This window comes from Aplosporella prunicola, assembly GCF_010093885.1.
Source record: "Aplosporella prunicola CBS 121167 unplaced genomic scaffold K452scaffold_112, whole genome shotgun sequence".
Lineage (NCBI taxonomy): Eukaryota > Fungi > Ascomycota > Dothideomycetes > Botryosphaeriales > Aplosporellaceae > Aplosporella > Aplosporella prunicola.
This window is the reverse complement of record NW_022983640.1, coordinates 1-19321: the sequence shown is the minus strand read 5'-3', so window position 1 is coordinate 19321 and position 19321 is coordinate 1. Positions and strand designations below refer to the sequence as shown.

Here is a 19321-nt window from a genome sequence, read left to right as displayed (position 1 = left end):
CCCATCATCGACGGGTCTTTGCCGGACAGCCCTCTTACCCGGCGCTGCGATTATGTCAGCACACGGGCCTCTCAATTCTGGGAACCCTCGCCTAACCTCAAAGGAAGAAACTCCCACCAAAGCCGGGACTTGAACCCTTGGCCTTGTAGATTAGAACTCAGAGCGCACCAGGTCAGCCACAGAGTCTTTTGTATGCCAAGACTTTCGCTTTTTCGATATATATGTACTCGCGATTTCCTAGACACCCTTGCTAGCGCCGGCGATCTGCCGCGCGTAGCTTCCGCCCCCGCATCTGCCTCATCGTCCGTGCACTCGCCACGTATTCGCATCCAAACCCTCTGTTTACCATGTCGCATGGTGTTGAGTCGCGGTTTGAGGATGCACCGGTCGCATCATGTCGCTTCCTATACCGCGCAGATGCTTTTCGAATTTCATCGAAAATACGCGATCCGCTTGTGCTGGCCCGCTTCTTTATTCGCTCGCAGCGACTAGGCCATGTATTACCGCTGACGTCACATGGTTTTAGCCTTGCTTGTTCGGTTGCGCGACCGTGGCCATGTCTCGCCAGCGCGGCCCATTTCTCCTCACACCAGCACAATCAACCGATCGCCCGACCTGATCTTCTGCTTTCCCAAGCACCAACGTTTGCGTCGGCAGCCGCATCGCAGTGCTCAGACTGCTCAAATCCCTCTTCCGGCGACCGACGGCAAGCCAAAAGTTAGCCCAGCACGCGCGCCGCAGAAGCACGAAGGAGGTGCTGACAGGCCCAGGGCGAATAAACTAGACGCAACCTCCACCTGTAGCGCCGGCGTCCCTACCCGCAACAGCCTTTAGGACTCTTATGGCACGCGGAGTGGGTAGGTCGAGATGCTACTGGTTATACTCGTGATAGAAGGAATGGCGTCTCAGCCCGGCTTAGCGGAACCCTCGCATTCCGCACGTAAAGTGCGCCTGGCTTCTATCCTTCCCGTCTGCGTCGCATCGCAGGACCGTACAAAGCAGAGCGAGATAAATCGCGCGAGCCTACAGAGCGACGAAGAGCCGGCCGTGCTAGGGCGATAATATGCATGCGGGCGTGAGATACGCGCAACGTGGGCTTAGACGTGCAGACTGCGCTGCCTTGGGCTTGCTGCGCTCGCTCGATAGAGGAGGGGTCGACACGCGCGGTATCGACTCTTTACACCGCGGCGTAGTACAGGGTAGTGCGTAATACAGCCTACTACCAAGCCGCCGCGGCGTAGGCCACTCCTATGCTTCTACTACTGATTCGCACGCGCGTTACGTCCCGTATCCGCTCCGCCTACTACCTACGTCCCTGTGGTTCCAGTCCTGGTAGGCAGGCAGGTTACTGTCACGGCAGTGAGGTGGATCCAAACTGGATTATGTAGGATTAACTACAAGACGTGGTACGAAGAGGAAAGGAAGAGAACGAGAGGCGGTGGCCATATATGTGGCTCGCTGGTAGGCGCTAAGCGAGAGATAACGAGCGAGACAAACGCAAACAACAACTGACAAACGGCAAACAACGATAAACTATCAACTTAGCGCTTACTGGATAGAACGCGCTAGAAACCCGTGACAGTTACAGACTATACTAGCGGCGTAGTAGCATTTCCAGCCCACCTCTACGCTGTAAATACACCGCAACGGCTAGTAGATGACGGTTGAATGCGCATTAGAGACTACGGTATTACGATATGGTAGTAAGAGCTTGAAGGGGTGGGGATACCGCTGTAAGGGTTGGTATATAAGTGGAGTAGCTAAGCTAAGGCTATGGTGGTAGATCTTTTCGTAGCGGAAGCATTCTTTCCTTACTTCTCATACTGTTATCTGTGGTCGTACTCCTATTTATAGGTTAGGTTTACGGGGAACGGGCCGTAGCCCTGCTTGACCCTCGATCGAGCCCAATGGGAGCTTCTGCGCTCGCTGTTAGTGGTATTGCTGGCTTTGCTTTAGCACGATGCGCCTATCCCATCTGCGGCTATGGTAAATGGCTTTTCCCGAGTTAGGCTAGCTGCGAGGTCCTAAATGTGGCAGAAGCTGCGAAAATGGCTACTAGTGTAGATGGTATTCGTAGGCGATAAGCGGGCGGTCGCGGGGGGAGGATGAATATAGGGGTATAGCGTATACCCCCTTCTTCCCCTTGCTGATATCGAGCAGGGATTCCGGACATCTTTGCTTTTTTGTTAAGGTGTATATGGCTGGGCGCTGAGGGTTAGGGAGAAATCCCGGCTAAGGAACTATTAAGGATCGCTGCCTACCTACCCGGCGCGCCCGCTGCGTCCCGCCCCTTATCTGCGCGGGGCTGCTTACAAGCTATAGCCTTTTACAAACCCTAAAAAGCAACATCTTTCTCGACTTTCTGTTTGACCCGAGGCTGAATCGCGTAGGGCGCTGGCGTAGGATAGGAATCTAGAATCTAGAGAAATTAGATAGGGCAGTAATGGCCTGTTTCTCGGTCTATTACTAAGGCTGTTGCTTAATAACGTTCTTAGGCTGCTTCCCATACTGCTGAGCTACGGAGGTGTTAATGCTCTTATTATAAGCGGTCGGGGTGGGTCCACACGCGGTAAAAGGCGGTCGTGGAGCGAACAAGTTTCGCTTTGACGAGGAAGGCAGGAGGGCTACTGCTGAAGCAGATCGAGCTGACGAAAAGCCGCGACAACACCTGCTACAACCTCTTGGAGAGCTCTCACGGTTTGCCTTGCTCTCACACTCTTAAGCAGCTGCATATCAATAAACAAAATTTTAATTGGGCCTATTTTAGGGTATCTAAAATACAAGAAGCATGTTTGTTTGCAATAAAAAAGATCTACTGGGCTAACACCGATCCGTGCTACAGGTCATACCGGGCCGTACAATGTCATGCTGTGCCGTTCCATTTTGTATTGGAGATGGTAGCAACGCAGTGCCACATTTTGTGTCGTGCAGGAGGTGCTGACATCGTAGTCCGTAAGTCGTGTCGCGTTATGCCGTCCGTAATAGTGGCGCGTCGCGATTAGGCGGCGCGGTGTGTAACGGCTTATTAATGGAAGGAAATTAACATAGAAATAAAAGTGACAAGGGGATGGATATGGAATAAGGATGACGACTTAGTAGCAGGCCAGGATCTAAGGCATGTAGTAAGCCCCGTCGTCTCTGTCTATCTTCTCTTCCTCTTTCTTTTTTCTCTTAGCCCGCCTATCCTCCTCTACCAACCTTGCAGCCTCGTGTGTTCGCTTCTTCCTCCCTCTATCCATGCTTGTGTCCCGCCCGTGTACCCTCTCTGCGGCCTCGAGATCCGTGCAAAGGTCTGCGTAAGAGATGTTGAGAGTGGTAGCCTCGATGAGGGCTCGCGTTGCTGGCTGGAGGATATTGAAGTCGAGGGCGGCTAGTGGTACGAAGTCTGTAAGTGGGAGGGTAAGGGTTCCGGATAGATGGTCTCCGGTTTCGCTGCGGAAGGCCTATGGTAGTTAGTTATATAAAAAGAGAGGATCGGTGCAAGAAATACTTCGTTTTTAACTTTGATAGCGGCCTGCACGGTCTTCTTATTGCCGCCAGAATCGGTCTTTGTGTAAGCCTGGGCGCTATATGGTAACAAAAGCCTTCTTGGACGAAGGAGGCTTTTCCTTCATGCCGCGGACTGGAGCAATCACTCGATCCGGAGGCGTGTAATCAATGTTTAAGCCGATTATGGCTTCGATATTAAAATCCGAGCCAATAATGTAATCCTCGGCGACCGCGGTTAAGTCCTGGAGCTTCTAGCTGTAGCTCACCTTAACGATAAGGGATGACCAGATTGCGCCCTCATGGTAGTACTGCACGTCTGGATATCTTTTGTCTTTGCGCGAGAGTGAGATAGAAGACGCCGAGGAGGGAGTCGTCGGCAAGTCGGCATCGAGACTAAGCTCGTCAGTGTCGGTGTCGTCTTCCTCAATGTTCAAGCGGACTTCGGCGCTGTTGAGCAGGACCGTATACTTAAACCACCTCGCAAGGTCACCGTCGCCGTCCTTCTCAATTCGGTCCAGCAGCTCACGGTACTAGTAGACCGACAGGCGGTACTTTGCCCAGCTCGGCGATGGGTGCTTCCAAACCCCACGCCGTATTTCCTTGAGTGTGCGGATGAGGCCGAGAAAACCAAGTTGCTGTGGCACGGCCGGGTCGATCCCGGGCGTAACCTCATCACCGGGCGAGCTGGACAGGGCGGGCGACAGTGGGAGCGATGGGTGCAGAGGAGCGTGGGCGCGCGAATGGCTTCGGGCGGCGGCGGCCTTGGGCGTGCGGAATGCAGTAGCAACAGGGGACGTGGCCGTGGCCATGGCGGAGCGAGCAGCGGTGCCAGCGGAGGACATGGTGGTGGGCGGACATGACCTTGCTGCGCGTTGTGTTACGGAGCTGAACAGGGCTTGGAAAGCGAGGGTGATGATGGTTGGCGTGGAGATGTTAGTCCAAAATCGGGTCACTTTGAAAAAGAGGTCTTTTTGCTGCAAAAGGACCTCTTTTTGTAGTCCGTGCGTATTTCTCTGCCTCGGTACTGACCCGAATTAAGTTAGGCCGGCTACTACAAAGTAACTACCCGGTAGTAACTATTTCTAGATATATTAGGAAATTCGCTTTTTTGTATATTATATTTACTTCTAAAAAGATAAAATCTAACTAGTATTTTTTTAGGGCTTTTATCTAGGCCTCTACCATTTTTTTATTATTTTTAGAAAAAAATTTCCTATAGAGTTAGTAGAAAGAGTGAATCGTAGCTGACTCGCTACGATGCACAGGCGTAACACGATTTTACGTACAAAATCGTGTTCGCCCCGCTAATCTGCAGCAAAAAGAGGTCCTTTTGCAGCAAAAAGGAACGCCTCATGGTGAGGCGTGTGATTTTGCATTATAAAGACCTCCTTTTGCCGCAAAAAGACCTCTTTTTTCAGTGTGAGGCGATTTTGGACTAACAGCCCCGAATCCGATCCCCAGGTCCCCGCATCTCAACTGCCGAAACTACCCAACTCAAGCCTTGACTTCGGCCACATCATCCCACCCCCGCCGCCGCATCGCGAATCGAGACAGGTCTGCAGAAACTTGCCGAGGCTCAATGCTAGCGCACCCATCAAGCGGGGTAGAAGCTCAACTCGCCGCCGCCACGGGCGCCCCACACAACCAATACCTTTGCCCGATCGCCAGGCCAAGCTCCCCAAGACCGGACCCCACAATCTTGAGTAGTGGGAGGCGTCTGGATTCGCCGGGTTTATTGTCGACGGGATATAGCGTCCGCCGCCTCGCCGTTGACTTTCCCATCATGACGCACGGTGCGGCTGTCATGGCACAAAGCTCACTGGAACAATGCAGCAGAACACGCTCCGGCAAACCAATAGCTCTAGAGTAGATGCTACTCCAGTCTATCGTAAGAGCGACCATTTAGCCACATCCACAAGCGCCTCATTGTCATGGAGGCGCGGCGGGGCACAGCTCCATCGTCCCGTACCTTCCTCTCGCCGCTGTCCATAAGAAGCGGAAATACTCATTCCCAACGGCATGTCCATTCTCCACTTTTAACCCCAGCTTCCCCAGATCTACCCGCATTTGCCCCCTTGCTGTCCCATAATGAGCGCGTCCCTCCATCGACTTCAGACGCTCGAGGTCGGCGCCACGGATGCCGTGCAGAAGCACTATGCGCGTCATGTCGTTGAACGGAGGCCGGTTTCTCAGCGGAAACTGGACTTTGAGCAACGCCGTCCAAGATGGTTGAGAGAGATGGCTGCGGAGGCGACCGGGGTGTTTTTTTACGGTTGGTTGATACCAGTGGAAATGATACCCGAAGTGCAACTGACATGGCATAATTTCAGTGTACCCCGGCATTGCTGCAACGGCATCTTTCTTCGTCAACAAAACTGAGCCCGCATTCGGCTCGCTGCTCCAGGTTGGCTTCGCCTACGCCATGGGCATCGCCATGGCCATCATCACCTGCGGCCCAACATCCGGCGGGCACTTCAACCCCGTAAGCTGCACACGCACCCCTCCCCCTCAGCAACAACCTCATCACAAACCTCAACACCACCCCGCACTAACACCCCACTCCCAGGCCATAACCATCTGCTTCGCCATCTGGCAAGACTTCCCCTGGAAAAAAGTCCCCGTCTACATCTTCAGCCAGGTCTTCGGCGCCTTCATGGCCGGCCTCGTCCTCATGGGCCAGTACTGGGAGCAGATCTCAGCCATGGATGCCGCATCGCGCGCCGCCGGCCTCGGCTCCGTCTACAACGGCGGGCCCGCCAGCATCCTGTGCACCTACCCCGGCGCCACCCAGAACAACCAGGGCTACCTGTTCCTGATTGAGTTTTTCGTCTGCTCGTACATCGTACGGTTGCCCCCCCCCTTTTGTCCTACCCCCACCCAAATCCCCTCCCTGCACCAATGCACCACTGACACCACCCTTCCCAGGGCATCGTGATCTGGGCCTGCCTCGACCCCGCCAACCCCTTCATCGCCCCGCAAAGCGCCCCCTTCACCATCGGCCTCGCCTACGCCGCCATGATCTGGGGCTTCGCCGACATCAGCATCTCGACCAACCTCGCGCGCGACCTGGGCACGCGCCTCGTCGCCCTCATCTTCTTCGGCCGCGACGCCTTCACCTACAAAAACTACGCCTGGATCAGCATCCTCGTCAACGTCCCTGCCACCATCTTCGCCACCGCCTATTACGAGCTTTTGCTTAGGGATAGCCTGGCCAAGCTGGGCACCGGCCGCGCTGTCCATGCTGACGGCGATGAGGGCTTGAGCCGCCATTTGAGTCGCAATGGTATGCTGGATTTGGGGAATGGGTCGGTTCTTACGAAGACGCAGAGTGGGAAGGGCGTTGAGATGAAGGAGATGGTGTAAGCCTAGGGAACGATGATTGTAACGTGAGATGTACGGCCTCTTGTGTGTGTTAGTAGTGTATAGCGATTTTCGTACTTTGTAATTGTTCAAATAATCAACGACGTCAATGTCAAATGTAAGGGATGTGATTCAAATCCAGAAGTTCATTTTTCATGCACGTCTACCTTCGTTACCAAAAGCATCACTCATACCATCATATCTAAAGCTCAGCAGTCTACCCACCAATCTACGCAGACGCCTCTGCCGTCTCTTGCCTGCCAGCCACACTGCCCTTCTTCCACGTAAGCGTCGGATCGTGCTTCTTGACGGCAACGCTCTTCTCGCCAACCTTGCCCCACCCACCACCACCAGGCGTGTGCACGATAATGCGCTCGCCCGCCTGCATCGACGCCGTGTTCTTCGCGCCCATGTTGATGTACCGCCACTCGCCGCCCTCCTTCGCCGCGTCCGCATTCACGTCGCTCTTCCCCACATGCCTCGCCCAAATGTTCAGGCCGCACTGCGCCTCCTCGCCGCCCTCGAGCCCGTACGGGTGGTACACGCGCCGCTCCGACAGTATCGACACCTGCATCGGGATGCGGAACTCGATGTCGCGCACGACGCCGTCGCCGCCCGGGTGCTGGCCCGCGCCGCCGCTGCCCGGCCGCAGGCTGAACTCGCGCAGAATCACCGGGTACCGCCGCTCGAAGATCTCAGAGTCCGTGATCCGCGTGTTCGTCATGTGCACGTGCACCCCCGACGTGCCGTCCCATGTTGGCCCGGCCCCGGACCCGCCCGATATCGTCTCGTAGTAGCCGAAGCCCTTTTGCTCCTTTTCGCCTTCTACGTTGCCGCCGAAGCCGAACGTCAGGTTATTGCAGCAGCCTTGTGAAGCGGCGCAGGCGCGGAAAGCCTTGAGGATGACGTCGGTGACGCGTTGACTCTGCGAGCACGTCAGCAACTTTAACTGTTCAAAGCAGTGGATGGAGCATATCTTACCGTCAAGACATTGCCGGCAACAACCGCAGCCTTGTCTGATGGAGAGAGGAACGACGTCTTGGGGATCTTGACTTGGATAGGCTTCAAGCAGCCTTGGTTCAGCGGTATGTCTTCGGAGATCAGGCAACGGAGGCAGTAAATGACGGCCGAGTAAGTGATGGCCTCTGGTGTATTGATGTTGCCTGTTGCCGTCAGTGTTTGCGCAACAACGGAGATGCAGTGAGTTGATGCATACCATACGTCTCCGGACCGGTTCCTTCAAAATCAAACACAGCCTCGCCCTTGTCGGCATCGATAGTTACCTTGAGCTTGATTGGGCTACCGTCATCCATGTAGTCCACGGCCGACAGGTCTTGACCCTCGAAACGCTTGCTGACTTCTTTGAGCAAGTTCTTGACACTTAGCTCAGCATTGTCCTGGATGCTCTGCATGTAGAATTGGACCACATCCTCGCCGTAGTCCTCGATGAGCGTGCTAATGAGATTGATGCCTTTCTGGTTAGCGGCGACCTGGGCCTTCAGATCGTTGATGTTGTCAGACAAGCATCTCGTGCCACTGCAGCCGGGATACTGAGCAGGCTCAGTGTGGAGGAGCTCGGTGATGCGCTCTTCGTTAAATTTGGCCTCAGAAACAAGCTTCTCCGTTTTGATGGACGCGCCCTCCTGGAAAAGCTCTCGAGATTGTGGTGGCATTGAACCCGGAAGGATGCCACCGATATCGGCGTGGTGTGCGCGAGAAGCAACGTAGAATACAATCTTGTCTCCACTAAAGGCAGGCGTGATGACGGTTATGTCGGGAAGATGGGTGCCTCCAAACATGGGGTGGTTTGATACCAGCACGTCGCCTTTCTTAAGTTTGCCCTTCCAGATACTGGCCTGCTTCCGGACACAAGTCGACATGCTGCCGAGATGAACTGGAAGATGAGGTGCGTTTGCAACAAGGCCACCAGTATTATCGAACAGAGCGCAAGAGTAGTCCAGACGCTCCTTGACGTTGGTGCTGACGCTGGTCTTTTGCAAGGCTCTGCCCATCTGTTCGGCAATTGCCATGAAGCGATGAGCAAAGATACTGAGCATGATCGGGTCCACTTCTTTGGTGTTAACCTTCTTGTCCTGACTGTTAGCCTCGCCGATGTTGATGATGACATGCGTATCGATGAGTAATGCTGTGGCGCCCGGAGTGACAACGATCGTTTGTGTCCCATCGGCAATAATAGCAGGGCCCTTGATGCGATCACCGACCGCAAGGTCTTCGAGCTTGTATATGGGGGTATCTTGGCGGCCGCCCTCAAAGTAGACCTTGCTGGTGCCATACTGCTTGTCGCCCTTTTCAAGATCCTTTGGCTTGACCTCCTCGAGCTGCTGGTCAACAGTCTTCTCTAGGCCCTCGAACGTTTTGCCGATACCTCTGGCGCGGACGTCGTCAACAATGATGTCGCGATCCGGAAGTGTAAAACCGAACTCCTGCTCATGTTGCTTGATAAATGACTTGCCAAACGACCAATCATCGCCGTTGTAGTTCTTGTCCGCATCCTCCTTTGAAGGCTTGATGACCATGAGGGCAGACTCCGTGCCACGGTAGCGCATGTTGAGATACTCTTCAAAATGAATTTGCTCGTCGTCGAAGCCTTGGTCTTTCAGGGTAGCTGTCGACCTTTTCTTGAGTTCTTCCATCTTCTGCTGGAGGTACTTCCTCACCGCTTGGTCGTCGTCCGACCAGACCTGGGATTCGGGCTCTTGGCGCTCATCGACAACGTCGGCAAGAGCCATGCCGTATGCAGAAAGGACCGAAGAGTACCTGTGAACAAGGATTTGAGAAATACCCAGTGCTTCGGCAATTGCGACAGCGTGTTGGCCACCTGCACCGCCAAAGGTGGCAAGCCGGTGTTTGGAAGTGTCATGGCCTCTTGCTTCGGTGAGCGATCGGATTGGCCGAGTCATGGTCTCATTCGCGATCTTGACGAAACCATAAGCCACCTCGTCCATGGACATCTCTTTGTCCTTGCTACCTCCAGCAACCTCCTTGTTGATCAGCTCTGTTAACTCTTTGAAAAGTTTCTCGCTCGCTGCAGGGTCCAGGCCCTCATCCTCGCTCTTACCAAAGATTTTGGGGAAGAAGTCGGGTAGCAAGCGGCCGAGGAAAAGGTTCGCATCGGTGATCGTAAGAGGTCCACCTTTACGATAGCAAGCAGGACCAGGATGCGCGCTCGCAGACTCAGGACCCACTACAAACAGGCCGTGCCGGAAGAACAACCTCGACCCTCCGCCTGCGGCGACCGTGTTGATATCAAGCTGAGGAGATTGGATGGTCACGCCGGCAGTGGTGGTTTCAAAGACATGCTCATACTTGCCCTCACCGTAACGGCTGACATCAGTGCTGGTCCCTCCCATGTCGAAGCCAATCACGGGAATCTTAGTCTTGGGGTCGTAGGAAGTAAGGGCATATCCGACTACACCGCCAGCGGGGCCAGATAAGATAGCTCGCAGGCCCGAAAAGATGTCGACATCGACGAGGCCGCCATCGCTCTGCATGAACTCGCAACGTGCACCCTTGCTGCCTGATTCGCGTTTGACACTCGCAGTGCCGAGTCCACCTTCAAAGCCTTTTTGGAAGCCGTCGATGTACTTTCTGATAGCCGGCGTCAGGTAGGCATCAGCGCAGGCAGACGTAGCCCTCGGAACAAGTTTGATCATGGGCATAAGCTCATGGCTCAGACTGACGTGCTCGAATCCGATTTCCTTGGCCAGCTTTCCAATCAGGGCTTCGTGCAATGGGTAGGTATAGCCGTGCATCAGGCAGACTGCAATGCTCCTGAAACCGTTGTCGAAGACTTCTTGTAGTTGTTTCCTTATCTCATCTTCGGCGGGCCTCTTCAATATCCTCACGGCCTCACCAGACAGGCCCCGTACGAGCTCGGCGTCGGTCGCAGCTTTTTCCACCGGCTCGGCCTTGGTTTCGTGCCGCTCAGGGTCTTCGGCATAGTCCTCCAGTGTCACGCGTTCATCGACCTCGACGACTATCTTGTAGAGGACCTCGGGCTTCCGGATGGCCAGGTCGAAGATGTTCGGGCGCGATTGGTTGCCGATGGCCAAGCAATCTTTGAAGCCCTTGGTTACCACCATTGCAATGTCCTCTCCTTTGCGTTCCAACAGCGCGTTTGTGGCCACCGTGGTGCCCATGCGTATGCTTTCAATCCTGGACGTGTCTAGCGGCTGGCCGCGGGGTATTTCTTGGCCGGAGAAGCGTTCCAGCAAGCGGCGGATGCCTTCCAGAGGCGCGTCGTCGTAGTTTTGGGGATCGACGGAAAGAAGTTTAATGAGGACGTCGTCCTCCATCTTCCCCGTACCTGGATTGCCGACGCAATCGGTAAAAGTACCGCCGCGCTTAAGATCATGTCAGCTTCATACGGGTGTGTTGAGAGATGCCCTCACGTCGATGGCAATGCGGATTCCGCGTTCTCTTTTGGATTCTGAAGCCATTTTTGCCTAGGATACACGCAGGAATGGGAAGAGAAAGACGAAAGCGAGCAGAGCGCAAATTATATACAGTAGTGCGGGGCTTGCTGATCGGGAAGGCGAGCCGATGGGATTACGAATTAGCAAAAAATGGCGTAATAGTGGGACGACGGGTCGGGAGAGTATGACTGGTTTTGCTGCAGGGGAAGAATATGCAGAAGAGAAGACACAAGTCAGCAAAGGCTGAGAGTGGCCGACGAGAGCGGCTCGTGGTGTTGGGAGGGCGGCGCGAAAGCGTGTCGAGTCAATGACGAGACGAGCTCCCGGGGAAACCCCGCAAAACAACTTTTTTTGGGAGCTCCTCCCGCACCACCACCTCCGCCTGCGCCTTCGCGCCCAGCCAGGCAAAGCAGAAACTCATGCTTGCTGCTTACTAATCTCCCCACGCTCACAGATCATCCAACATCGCACCCCGCTGACGATGAAACGCCGCCTGCAGCGGAGTGTTAGCCCTCGTTGAAGAGCCGACGCCTTCGCCTGCTGCGCGTGGATATTACAATGGAAGTCAATAAAGAAGGCTAGAAGGAGATCGCGGAGCGATTTGGGCTCGGCGGGAACAGGTCTTGGGGTGTCACATCTGGACCTTAATGTTCCCTCTTCCGTGTAGCGACATTTCGGTGCTCTGCACCGCCCTACGATCCTCTTCTCCACCACAAAAGCCTCCAGGCACGAACGCGTACAATGCACACCCGCGAATACATACACCACACGTTGGGGAACCGATGGGCTGGAGGTTCAAGAAGATAAGAACAAGACGCAGGATACCATCCCTCAGAGCCTAGCCCGCTGCCCATGTTCAGCGGCGCTTTTTCCGCAGCCGCTACAGCAGCGAGGACTTTAGTAAGCCAGGCGTCGACCATGGTGTCGCCGGACATGGTGAATAAATTGTTGTGTGCGCGCGCAGGAGGCGGCCGCGGGCAATCTGGCGACCGACCTGTGCAACCACAACAACAGAACCTCAATCTGGCGACCGCGTTGACGTTACCCGGAATTCGCTGAAAGTCGTGCCACCATCCTCGCCCTCCATCGCGACATGGCGAAATGGCAAACCCGGCGACTGGATGCGGGCGCTGATGTACGAGGACCGGAAATCCTAAGCACCTAGGTACTCCGTTTACCGTGCCGGCCGTGGCTTTCTTCCTCCTACCGGCTGGGCTTTACGGTCGATACAAACATATGCTGCCCCCCCCGTTTGCAACGCCCTACATTACACCCAATTCGGTGGGTCAATAGTCAATTCAATGATTTTCCTATAGTGCCGTGCGTCAGTACTGATTCAATCTGTTGTGGACGCCCGCATCAGCTACTAGATAGCTAAGTGCTGATTCTCCCGCATAAATCATACCCTGCTATCTACCGTTAGCTGTCTCATTGCGATTACTTATCTTTAACTCATTAAGTTTTCGTAAATCTCTTCCGTAGATGAGCTGCGAGCGCCTCGGCCGGCCTTTTAGTATTAGCTAATAAGGGATTAAATATGCAGGCATAGCGGGTATCTTCTAGATGCTTAGTAGCAACGTGTTCACGGAGGTTTAATAGCGTGATGGCGACGGCGCATGGTTTGTATACTAGCACACCGTAGTCTTCCTGGAAACTAAAGAGGTCTATTTTTAAGTCGTGGGTAGATGACTAAAAGTAAGAAGCGTTGGTAGAGAGGTTGCTAGTAGAGGGAAAGAAGAACGCGAAGGAAAAAAAAAAAAAAAAAAAAATCACATGTCTATAGCTCGCTTAATTGCCACGCGTTTTAAGATTGAGTTAGGTAGAAGAAAATCTATTTTATTCCACTAGATAGTAGGCTGTTCTAATGAAGGAAGTAACAGAATTTTAATAGGGTAAGGGAAGGCAGTAAGGGAGCGGGAGCGCTAATACAAGAGGACCCATGTTGAATACATTAGAGGGCTGAATTCTTTTAACCATATATCTTAGAGAGCGGCTTGTTCGTTAAGCGGGAGGAATGTGCAGCCCGGAGTGCCTAATCTGAGGAGAGCGACGCCGATATCTTCTTCATTATCGAACTAGAGATTATTTTCCACCGTCCAGTTAGGGATTGGCACGGGAAAATCATTATCCCGCGGCGCTATAAGTTTATCAGCAAACCGTCATTAGTGTGCTGGAAGGCGGGGTCGTCGCTTACAGTCCGCATAAAATGGGGGCACGAAATGGCGATGGACGTCAACGCGCTGAATTGCTAGGTCTAATTAGAACATTGTTGCTGCATACTGTACAGACATGTCGCCGATTAATTAATATATGCGCTTACAAAGCCCTTAGGTTTCCCGCTTTCCCTCTTCTCCACGCCGGCCCGCGCGGAACCTTAACTTATAATTGGATTCCTACAACTTTCCGCTCGCCACTTGCACCAAAATGGCTCCCTACTCTCATGGCCTAGCGGTCTTACAACTCTATACGGTAACACAGCGTAAGCTAACATTTATTAGCCTTACGAGACCCAGTTTAATGCGGGGTCACTCAGGCATTTAGCCTTGTCTACATAAATGCCGCGCTTGGCGAGGCATCGCCCCCCTACGCGGCAAGACCTGATAAATTGACGCTATCGCCTCGACATGTATCGTTGGTACCTACCGCTGGCTGTGAAGGCTAACTTTATCTCTAGCTGGTCCACTTTATAGAGTTTACTATGTCTGCTACACTAATCCTCTCGGGGCTTGCGTTCGCGCTCTACCTAGTGTATGGCGCGCTAAACTATGGCCATCGCAGGAAGGATATGCCCACCGGTAAGAACCTAAATGAGCCTAAATAAGCTACTTTAAGCTTATACTAAACCTTATTAGGGCCGAAGACTTTGCCGTTTATCGGGAACCTTTATCAAATTCCACGCTCGTATGCTTATCTAAAGTTCGTCTGCCATAGTCGACTTGGTAGAAGTTACTCACGACGTATAGATTTAATGAATAGGCCCGTCAATTCGGCGGTATCTTTACCTTAAAGATGGGTAGTGCTACTATGGCCGTAATCTCGGATCGCAGACTTGTCAGGGCCCTTATAGATAAGAAAAGTAATATTTACAGCGACCGACCACCTTCCCACGTCACGCACGATCTTATCACCAAAGGGCATCATCTCCTCGTTATATTCTACGGGAATACGTGGCGAACGCTTCGACGCCTAATCCACCAGCATTTCATGGAAAGCATGGTTGACAAGTAGCACTTACCAATTGTGAACGCCGAAGCTGTTCAACTTATCCACGACCTTAAGCTTTACCCTAAAGACTATTTGCTGTATCCGAAGCGGTTTAGCAATAGTATTATAAACTCTATACGTAGGTTGTTGTTTTCGGTAGTGTAGAACCAATCTAACGTCGGTAGTCTTTGGAATCCGTACGCCCAATATATAGACAAACTACATGAAGCGCTTGTACACGCTGATGGAAATATGGGGCTAGCTTCTAGAAGTCGGTAGCACGCCGCCGGTGAACTTCTTCCCGTAGATGAAAGCCGTGCCCGAGAAGCTTTGGGACAACTATAAGACGCGCTCTCTTACAGTCGGAGACATGATGGAAACGCTTTATGAGGAAATACTGACAGATGTGGAGAAGCGGCGTGGGACTCGCAATTTAGGCTCGTTCATAGACATTGTCTTGAACCAGCAGGATAAGCTTCAGCTGTCGAGAGACAAGCTTAAGTTCCTCGGTGGTGGCATCATAGAAGGCGGCTCCGGCACATCAGCGACACTGATCTTAATTATTATTCAGGCACTCACTTTAAACCTAGAAGTACAGGAGAAAGCTCACCGCGAGATTGCTGTAGTCGTTGGTGAAGACCGATCGCCACAGTGGTCAGACATGAAAAATCTCCCGTACATCAACATGATTGTGAAAGAAGGGCACCGCTGGCGCCCAATTCTGCCTCTTGGTCTTTAACACAAGGTAATTTTCGCAGCCATAACGGCTTCCCTGATACGCTAACATTGAATCAGATGACTGGGTCGATGGGAAGTTTCTCCCCAAAGACACAATCATTATGCTCAACATCTGGGGCATGCACATGGATCCGCAAACTTGGGAAGAGCCCGAGAAATTCAACCCGGACAGGCACAGAGACCATCCCAAGCTCGCTCATGAATACGCAGCCAGCAGTAACGGGCAGAAGCATGACCACTACGGATTCGGCGCCGGAAGGCGCATCTGCCCTGGCATCAACTTGGCCGAGTAGAACCTGCTTGTAGCCATCTCGAAGCTCATTTGGGCTTTCAAATTTAAGCATGAGACTGGCCCGGATGGTCGCCAGATACCCATTGATTCAGACCCGGTGACTGGCTATCGTACAGGGACTTTATATGTTCCGAACAAGTACAGCTTCAAGCCTGTGCTTCGGTCTGAGGTGATTAGAGATACGGTCATGCGTGAATTTGGTCAGGCCGAGAGGGACGTCTTCAGCCGATTTGACGTATCGTGGTCTGGATAACTCACCTACGTTTAAGAGTTGCCGGTGTTTAATCAGATTCAGTCACTCTGAGTACCTCTAAATTTCAACGGAAAGCAAGCACCATGCAACAGGTATAAATAAAACATCTTTCCTACATAACAAAGACAGCAATTAGCGATCCTGTCCTTAAAAAAGTATAGGTAAGAGTAAAATCTTACCGGTCAACTAAAAATACTGAAATTAGATTCTTCGTGTAGTGGAGTATTAGTTGCGATACACTCTTGAATGTGGCGACAATGGTAGCACCGAGGAAGTGCTTACTAACGCTATCTTGCTGCCGCGCGGCTAATGATTGTTAGACACGTATTAATAGAACGCGATCCTCCCGCCGTTGTGCCGTACCCCGCACCTCAAATTATCATCCACCGCACCTGAGAAGAAGCACCACACCCGACAGCATTCACCGAAGGGAGGCGATCGTATCTAATAAGCATCCAGTGTCCACAAAACCAAAGAGAACTCTACGACAATCCTTTTAACCTAACATGAAGCGCAAGACCCTTCGTACTGTCGGCATAATGAAAACGCGATGTTCGTGGCTGATGCTGTTGCTAGTTGGCCTTTATGGCGTTGCTGCAAAAGGTACTTCCCATTAATTAGTACTATTATTTTGGACATTAACATAGCTACTGCAGAAGTGCTTGACGCCACTCGCGTTGATTCTAACGGGGATGACCGTATCCTGACCCCCCAAAACAATCGTAATGGCTGGGTTAATCCTGAAGACTTGACTCCTATGCCACAATGCATTGCTCAACAAGATCCATCATACTGGCTGAGTACGATGTCGACATGTACTGGCAAACGATGCACCCGTCATTTCGGAGCCATCTGCACCCATCACCAATGGTTAATTCAGACCAGCTGTCTCAGCACTGCATTTTCCTCCGACGTTGTCAAAACTTATTTCCCCTACTGCAGTAGGTCGATACTCGCCAAAGCACAGTTGTATCAGTGGATTCGCGGCGTAACCGGTCGAACGTGGCTTGTTGATATCGGCGACGCGAATGAGCTGCAAGACCTCTCCCCGGCCTCCCTGGATAAAGGATATGCGGCAGTTAGCGTGGAACAAAGTGCACCAACATGTCTAACAGGCTCGGTTTCGGACTTAACTATGGAACCATTCCAACATGTACTGGCCTCCTGTAGTTTCACAAGTACCACTCAGCATACCGGAAGGGCCGATCGACCTTGGGAATATCGTGAAGGTTTAAAGTCCATGGTCGCCCTGGATTTTGAGACCGTCGGTTACAATCTCACTGGGAGTAGCATCGAATATGGCTACTATTTTGACAAAGAATGCTTCTGCCGCACCTTCACTATAAATCCAGAGGAAATCTGTCCAAGATCAGAGCGTTTAGAATGGACGCAGGAGCACTTGTGGGTACGTGCCACCTGTGGGCCGACGTCCCTACCCAGCAATTGGACGGATTCTCTCAAAGTTACAGGATTCGATTATGTCCCTATCGAAGACTGGCATTGGCCCACATTTGTCATGGATATTGGAAAGCGGGTGACCGGGCTTGTTCAACATTGCGCAACCGATGCTTGTGGGATCGACTCTAGTGGCTACTGCAAAGTCAAGCGCACAGTGAGCAGGACTTGCATCTGCCACAACATGAGCTTCGAAACGTGCGGAGGTTCATGCCAGGATTTCGAAACCCGAATAAACTATGTAAATTGGCTCCACGACCTCTGTGGCCATGTGCAGGACTGGCGCGGTCTCCCAGATAACTGGCTCCATATGGCCGCTCCCACCGCCCTCGACATGATCCCATGGCAATGGACTATCAAACCATCCGATAATTGGAGCAAATGTCCCTTGAATATATGGAAAATCGGAAGCTTCGTCCTTGTCAATGTAGCTACTTTTCTTGTCGCAGTATACGGTCGAGGAGCGGAAATCCATGGGCTCGCACCTCGCTTTCCACGGCTTCCGTACCCGTCTTCTTGGTTTGCCAAGGGGATTTTAATCGCCGCTCTTCAACTGCTGGCGAACTTGGTCAACGCCAGTCTTCTACAAGCGACCATGGGATATGATGATATTCCTGTTATCCAATTGATGTTTCTCTGGTGCTCAATGCCTCGGCCCGCTTGGATGGCCTCTTTGCTGATTGGTCTACAACCCTTCGACACAATAGATTTCTCTGTCGCCAAGTCTTCTCTGTTTGCGGAAATTATTCTCCAGACTTTATCAGCATATTACATGGTTCTCACCGTCAACTATGGTCTTAAACACAACTTCTATTTCAGAAGTCTCAAAGGCGCGGAAAGAGGACAATCAGCAAGACTCATGTACACTGGAGCACTGTTATGGATTATGGTTACTACCGTGGCATTATTTTGGTTAATCCGGGCTACACGTCGGATGAACAGCGTACCTGGATCCGGTAGTGACAATGTACTAAAGCGGCAGGGAAGCATTCGAACCATGTCGAAAATCGCGGAGAAGCTAATGGCAAAGGTCGATAATCTTTGCATATGGCTTGGCGAAGAGCTGGAAAATTATTGGATGGAAAAGAGTAAGTTTAGAGGGATGAGAGAAACATCCCCGTTCATTAGCAGGGAAAGAAATTACGCGACGATGCATAGAAGTCTTCCCGTTCGAGGCCGAGACCACTCAAAAGAGCTGGCGAAAATATATGTGGTTACGACTATGAGCATGGCCCTTCTTTGGTTTACGCAATGGATCTTCTGGATTGGGTTTATCGGTCTTAGTTCGCAAGAGTACGTACTAATGCATAAACTTGGTTTAGCTGCTAACGGGACTTAGGTTCTGCATCTCTAGGCTTGAGCTCCTTACGGCTGTCGGGACTTTCTTCTCACTGACAAGCACTGCTCTCAGTTTGGCTGGCCCAAAGGTCGTGCCGTCCTGGAAGGCGGCCGAGACGTCATGATGAGATAGTAGGATAAGGACTCACGTCTGAATCATTTGCTGGCTCGGTTTCTACACAATGGCAATACCGTAGTCATCCGGATCATTCGGATTATAGTATGCTAGACTCTAGGAATATGTCTCCTGAAGTAAATCGAAAGATCATCGTTTAACCACCAGCTACTAGTTCCATAGTAATCCTCTCACGCTTTATCAGCAGCGAACATAAAATCAGAAGGCCTCTAGTATCACGGTAGTGAGGTGGATCTTAATATAGTTTACTGGATTTCAACCAAATGGTGAAGGAATAACTATAAAACGTAGTACGAAGAGAAAAAGAAAAGAAACGAGAGGCGGCGGCCATATATACGGCTCGCTGGTAGGCGCTAGGCGATAGGCAATGAGTGAATCAAACAAACAACAATTAAGAAACAGCAAACAAAGACAAACCATCAACTAGCGCGTGCTGGAAGGAACGCGCTAGAAACCAGAACAAACAACAATTAGCAAATAACAAATAAAGACAAACCGTCAGCTAGCGCTTGCTGGAAAGGACTACAAGGAACGCGCTAGAAACCCGTGACAATAATCTCCTCCCGGCAACCCAATTTGGTGCAAGGCCAGGTAGGTCGACAGAGCAAGCCCTACTTGTC

The 19321-nt window shown here is 52.1% G+C and overlaps 5 protein-coding genes across 5 annotated transcripts; 3 read left to right on the top strand and 2 right to left on the bottom strand.

The window, feature by feature from the left end:
- Positions 1 to 3792: 3792 nt before the first annotated feature.
- K452DRAFT_293223 (uncharacterized protein) lies at positions 3793 to 4362 on the bottom strand. Its single transcript, XM_033541522.1, has one exon. The coding sequence runs from the start codon at positions 4329 to 4331 to the stop codon at positions 4020 to 4022; it is 312 nt and encodes a 103-aa protein (XP_033391154.1). The 5' UTR covers positions 4332 to 4362; the 3' UTR covers positions 3793 to 4019.
- A 1215-nt stretch (positions 4363 to 5577) lies between these two features.
- On the top strand, positions 5578 to 6895 carry K452DRAFT_281557 (uncharacterized protein; the record flags this gene model as incomplete). Its single annotated transcript, XM_033539501.1, has 4 exons — positions 5578 to 5761; positions 5820 to 5971; positions 6056 to 6331; positions 6415 to 6895. The coding sequence occupies 4 exons, from the start codon at positions 5578 to 5580 to the stop codon at positions 6850 to 6852; spliced, it is 1050 nt and encodes a 349-aa protein (XP_033391153.1). The 3' UTR covers positions 6853 to 6895.
- A 183-nt stretch (positions 6896 to 7078) lies between these two features.
- K452DRAFT_260685 (uncharacterized protein) lies at positions 7079 to 11550 on the bottom strand (the record flags this gene model as incomplete). The annotated part of the gene is made up of 4 exons (XM_033538543.1): positions 11262 to 11550; positions 8066 to 11213; positions 7831 to 8012; positions 7079 to 7774 (listed from the first exon to the last, which is right to left on the bottom strand). Exons 1-4 carry the CDS (start codon positions 11307 to 11309, stop codon positions 7079 to 7081), a joined length of 4074 nt encoding a protein of 1357 aa, XP_033391152.1. The 5' UTR covers positions 11310 to 11550.
- Positions 11551 to 13983: 2433 nt separating this feature from the next.
- Positions 13984 to 15772, top strand: K452DRAFT_330207 (uncharacterized protein; the record flags this gene model as incomplete). Its single annotated transcript, XM_033545104.1, has 7 exons — positions 13984 to 14080; positions 14138 to 14205; positions 14262 to 14432; positions 14514 to 14628; positions 14804 to 15220; positions 15285 to 15443; positions 15534 to 15772. 7 exons carry the CDS (start codon positions 13984 to 13986, stop codon positions 15770 to 15772), a joined length of 1266 nt encoding a protein of 421 aa, XP_033391151.1.
- Positions 15773 to 16144: 372 nt separating this feature from the next.
- Positions 16145 to 18923, top strand: K452DRAFT_323058 (uncharacterized protein). Its single transcript, XM_033544595.1, has 3 exons — positions 16145 to 16375; positions 16429 to 18520; positions 18567 to 18923. Exons 1-3 carry the CDS (start codon positions 16279 to 16281, stop codon positions 18688 to 18690), a joined length of 2313 nt encoding a protein of 770 aa, XP_033391150.1. The 5' UTR covers positions 16145 to 16278; the 3' UTR covers positions 18691 to 18923.
- The last annotated feature ends 398 nt before the right edge of the window (positions 18924 to 19321 follow it).

Bases quoted from the DNA above. Each gene is read 5' to 3' on its own strand.
- K452DRAFT_293223 (XM_033541522.1), bottom strand. From the start codon at position 4,331: ATGTCCTCCGCTGGCACCGCTGCTCGCTCCGCCATGGCCACGGCCACG.
- K452DRAFT_323058 (XM_033544595.1), top strand. From the start codon at position 16,279: ATGAAGCGCAAGACCCTTCGTACTGTCGGCATAATGAAAACGCGATGT. The intron at 16,376-16,428 runs GTACTTCCCATT...TAGCTACTGCAG, and splicing joins TTATGGCGTTGCTGCAAAAG to AAGTGCTTGACGCCACTCGC. The intron at 18,521-18,566 runs GTACGTACTAAT...AACGGGACTTAG, and splicing joins ATCGGTCTTAGTTCGCAAGA to GTTCTGCATCTCTAGGCTTG.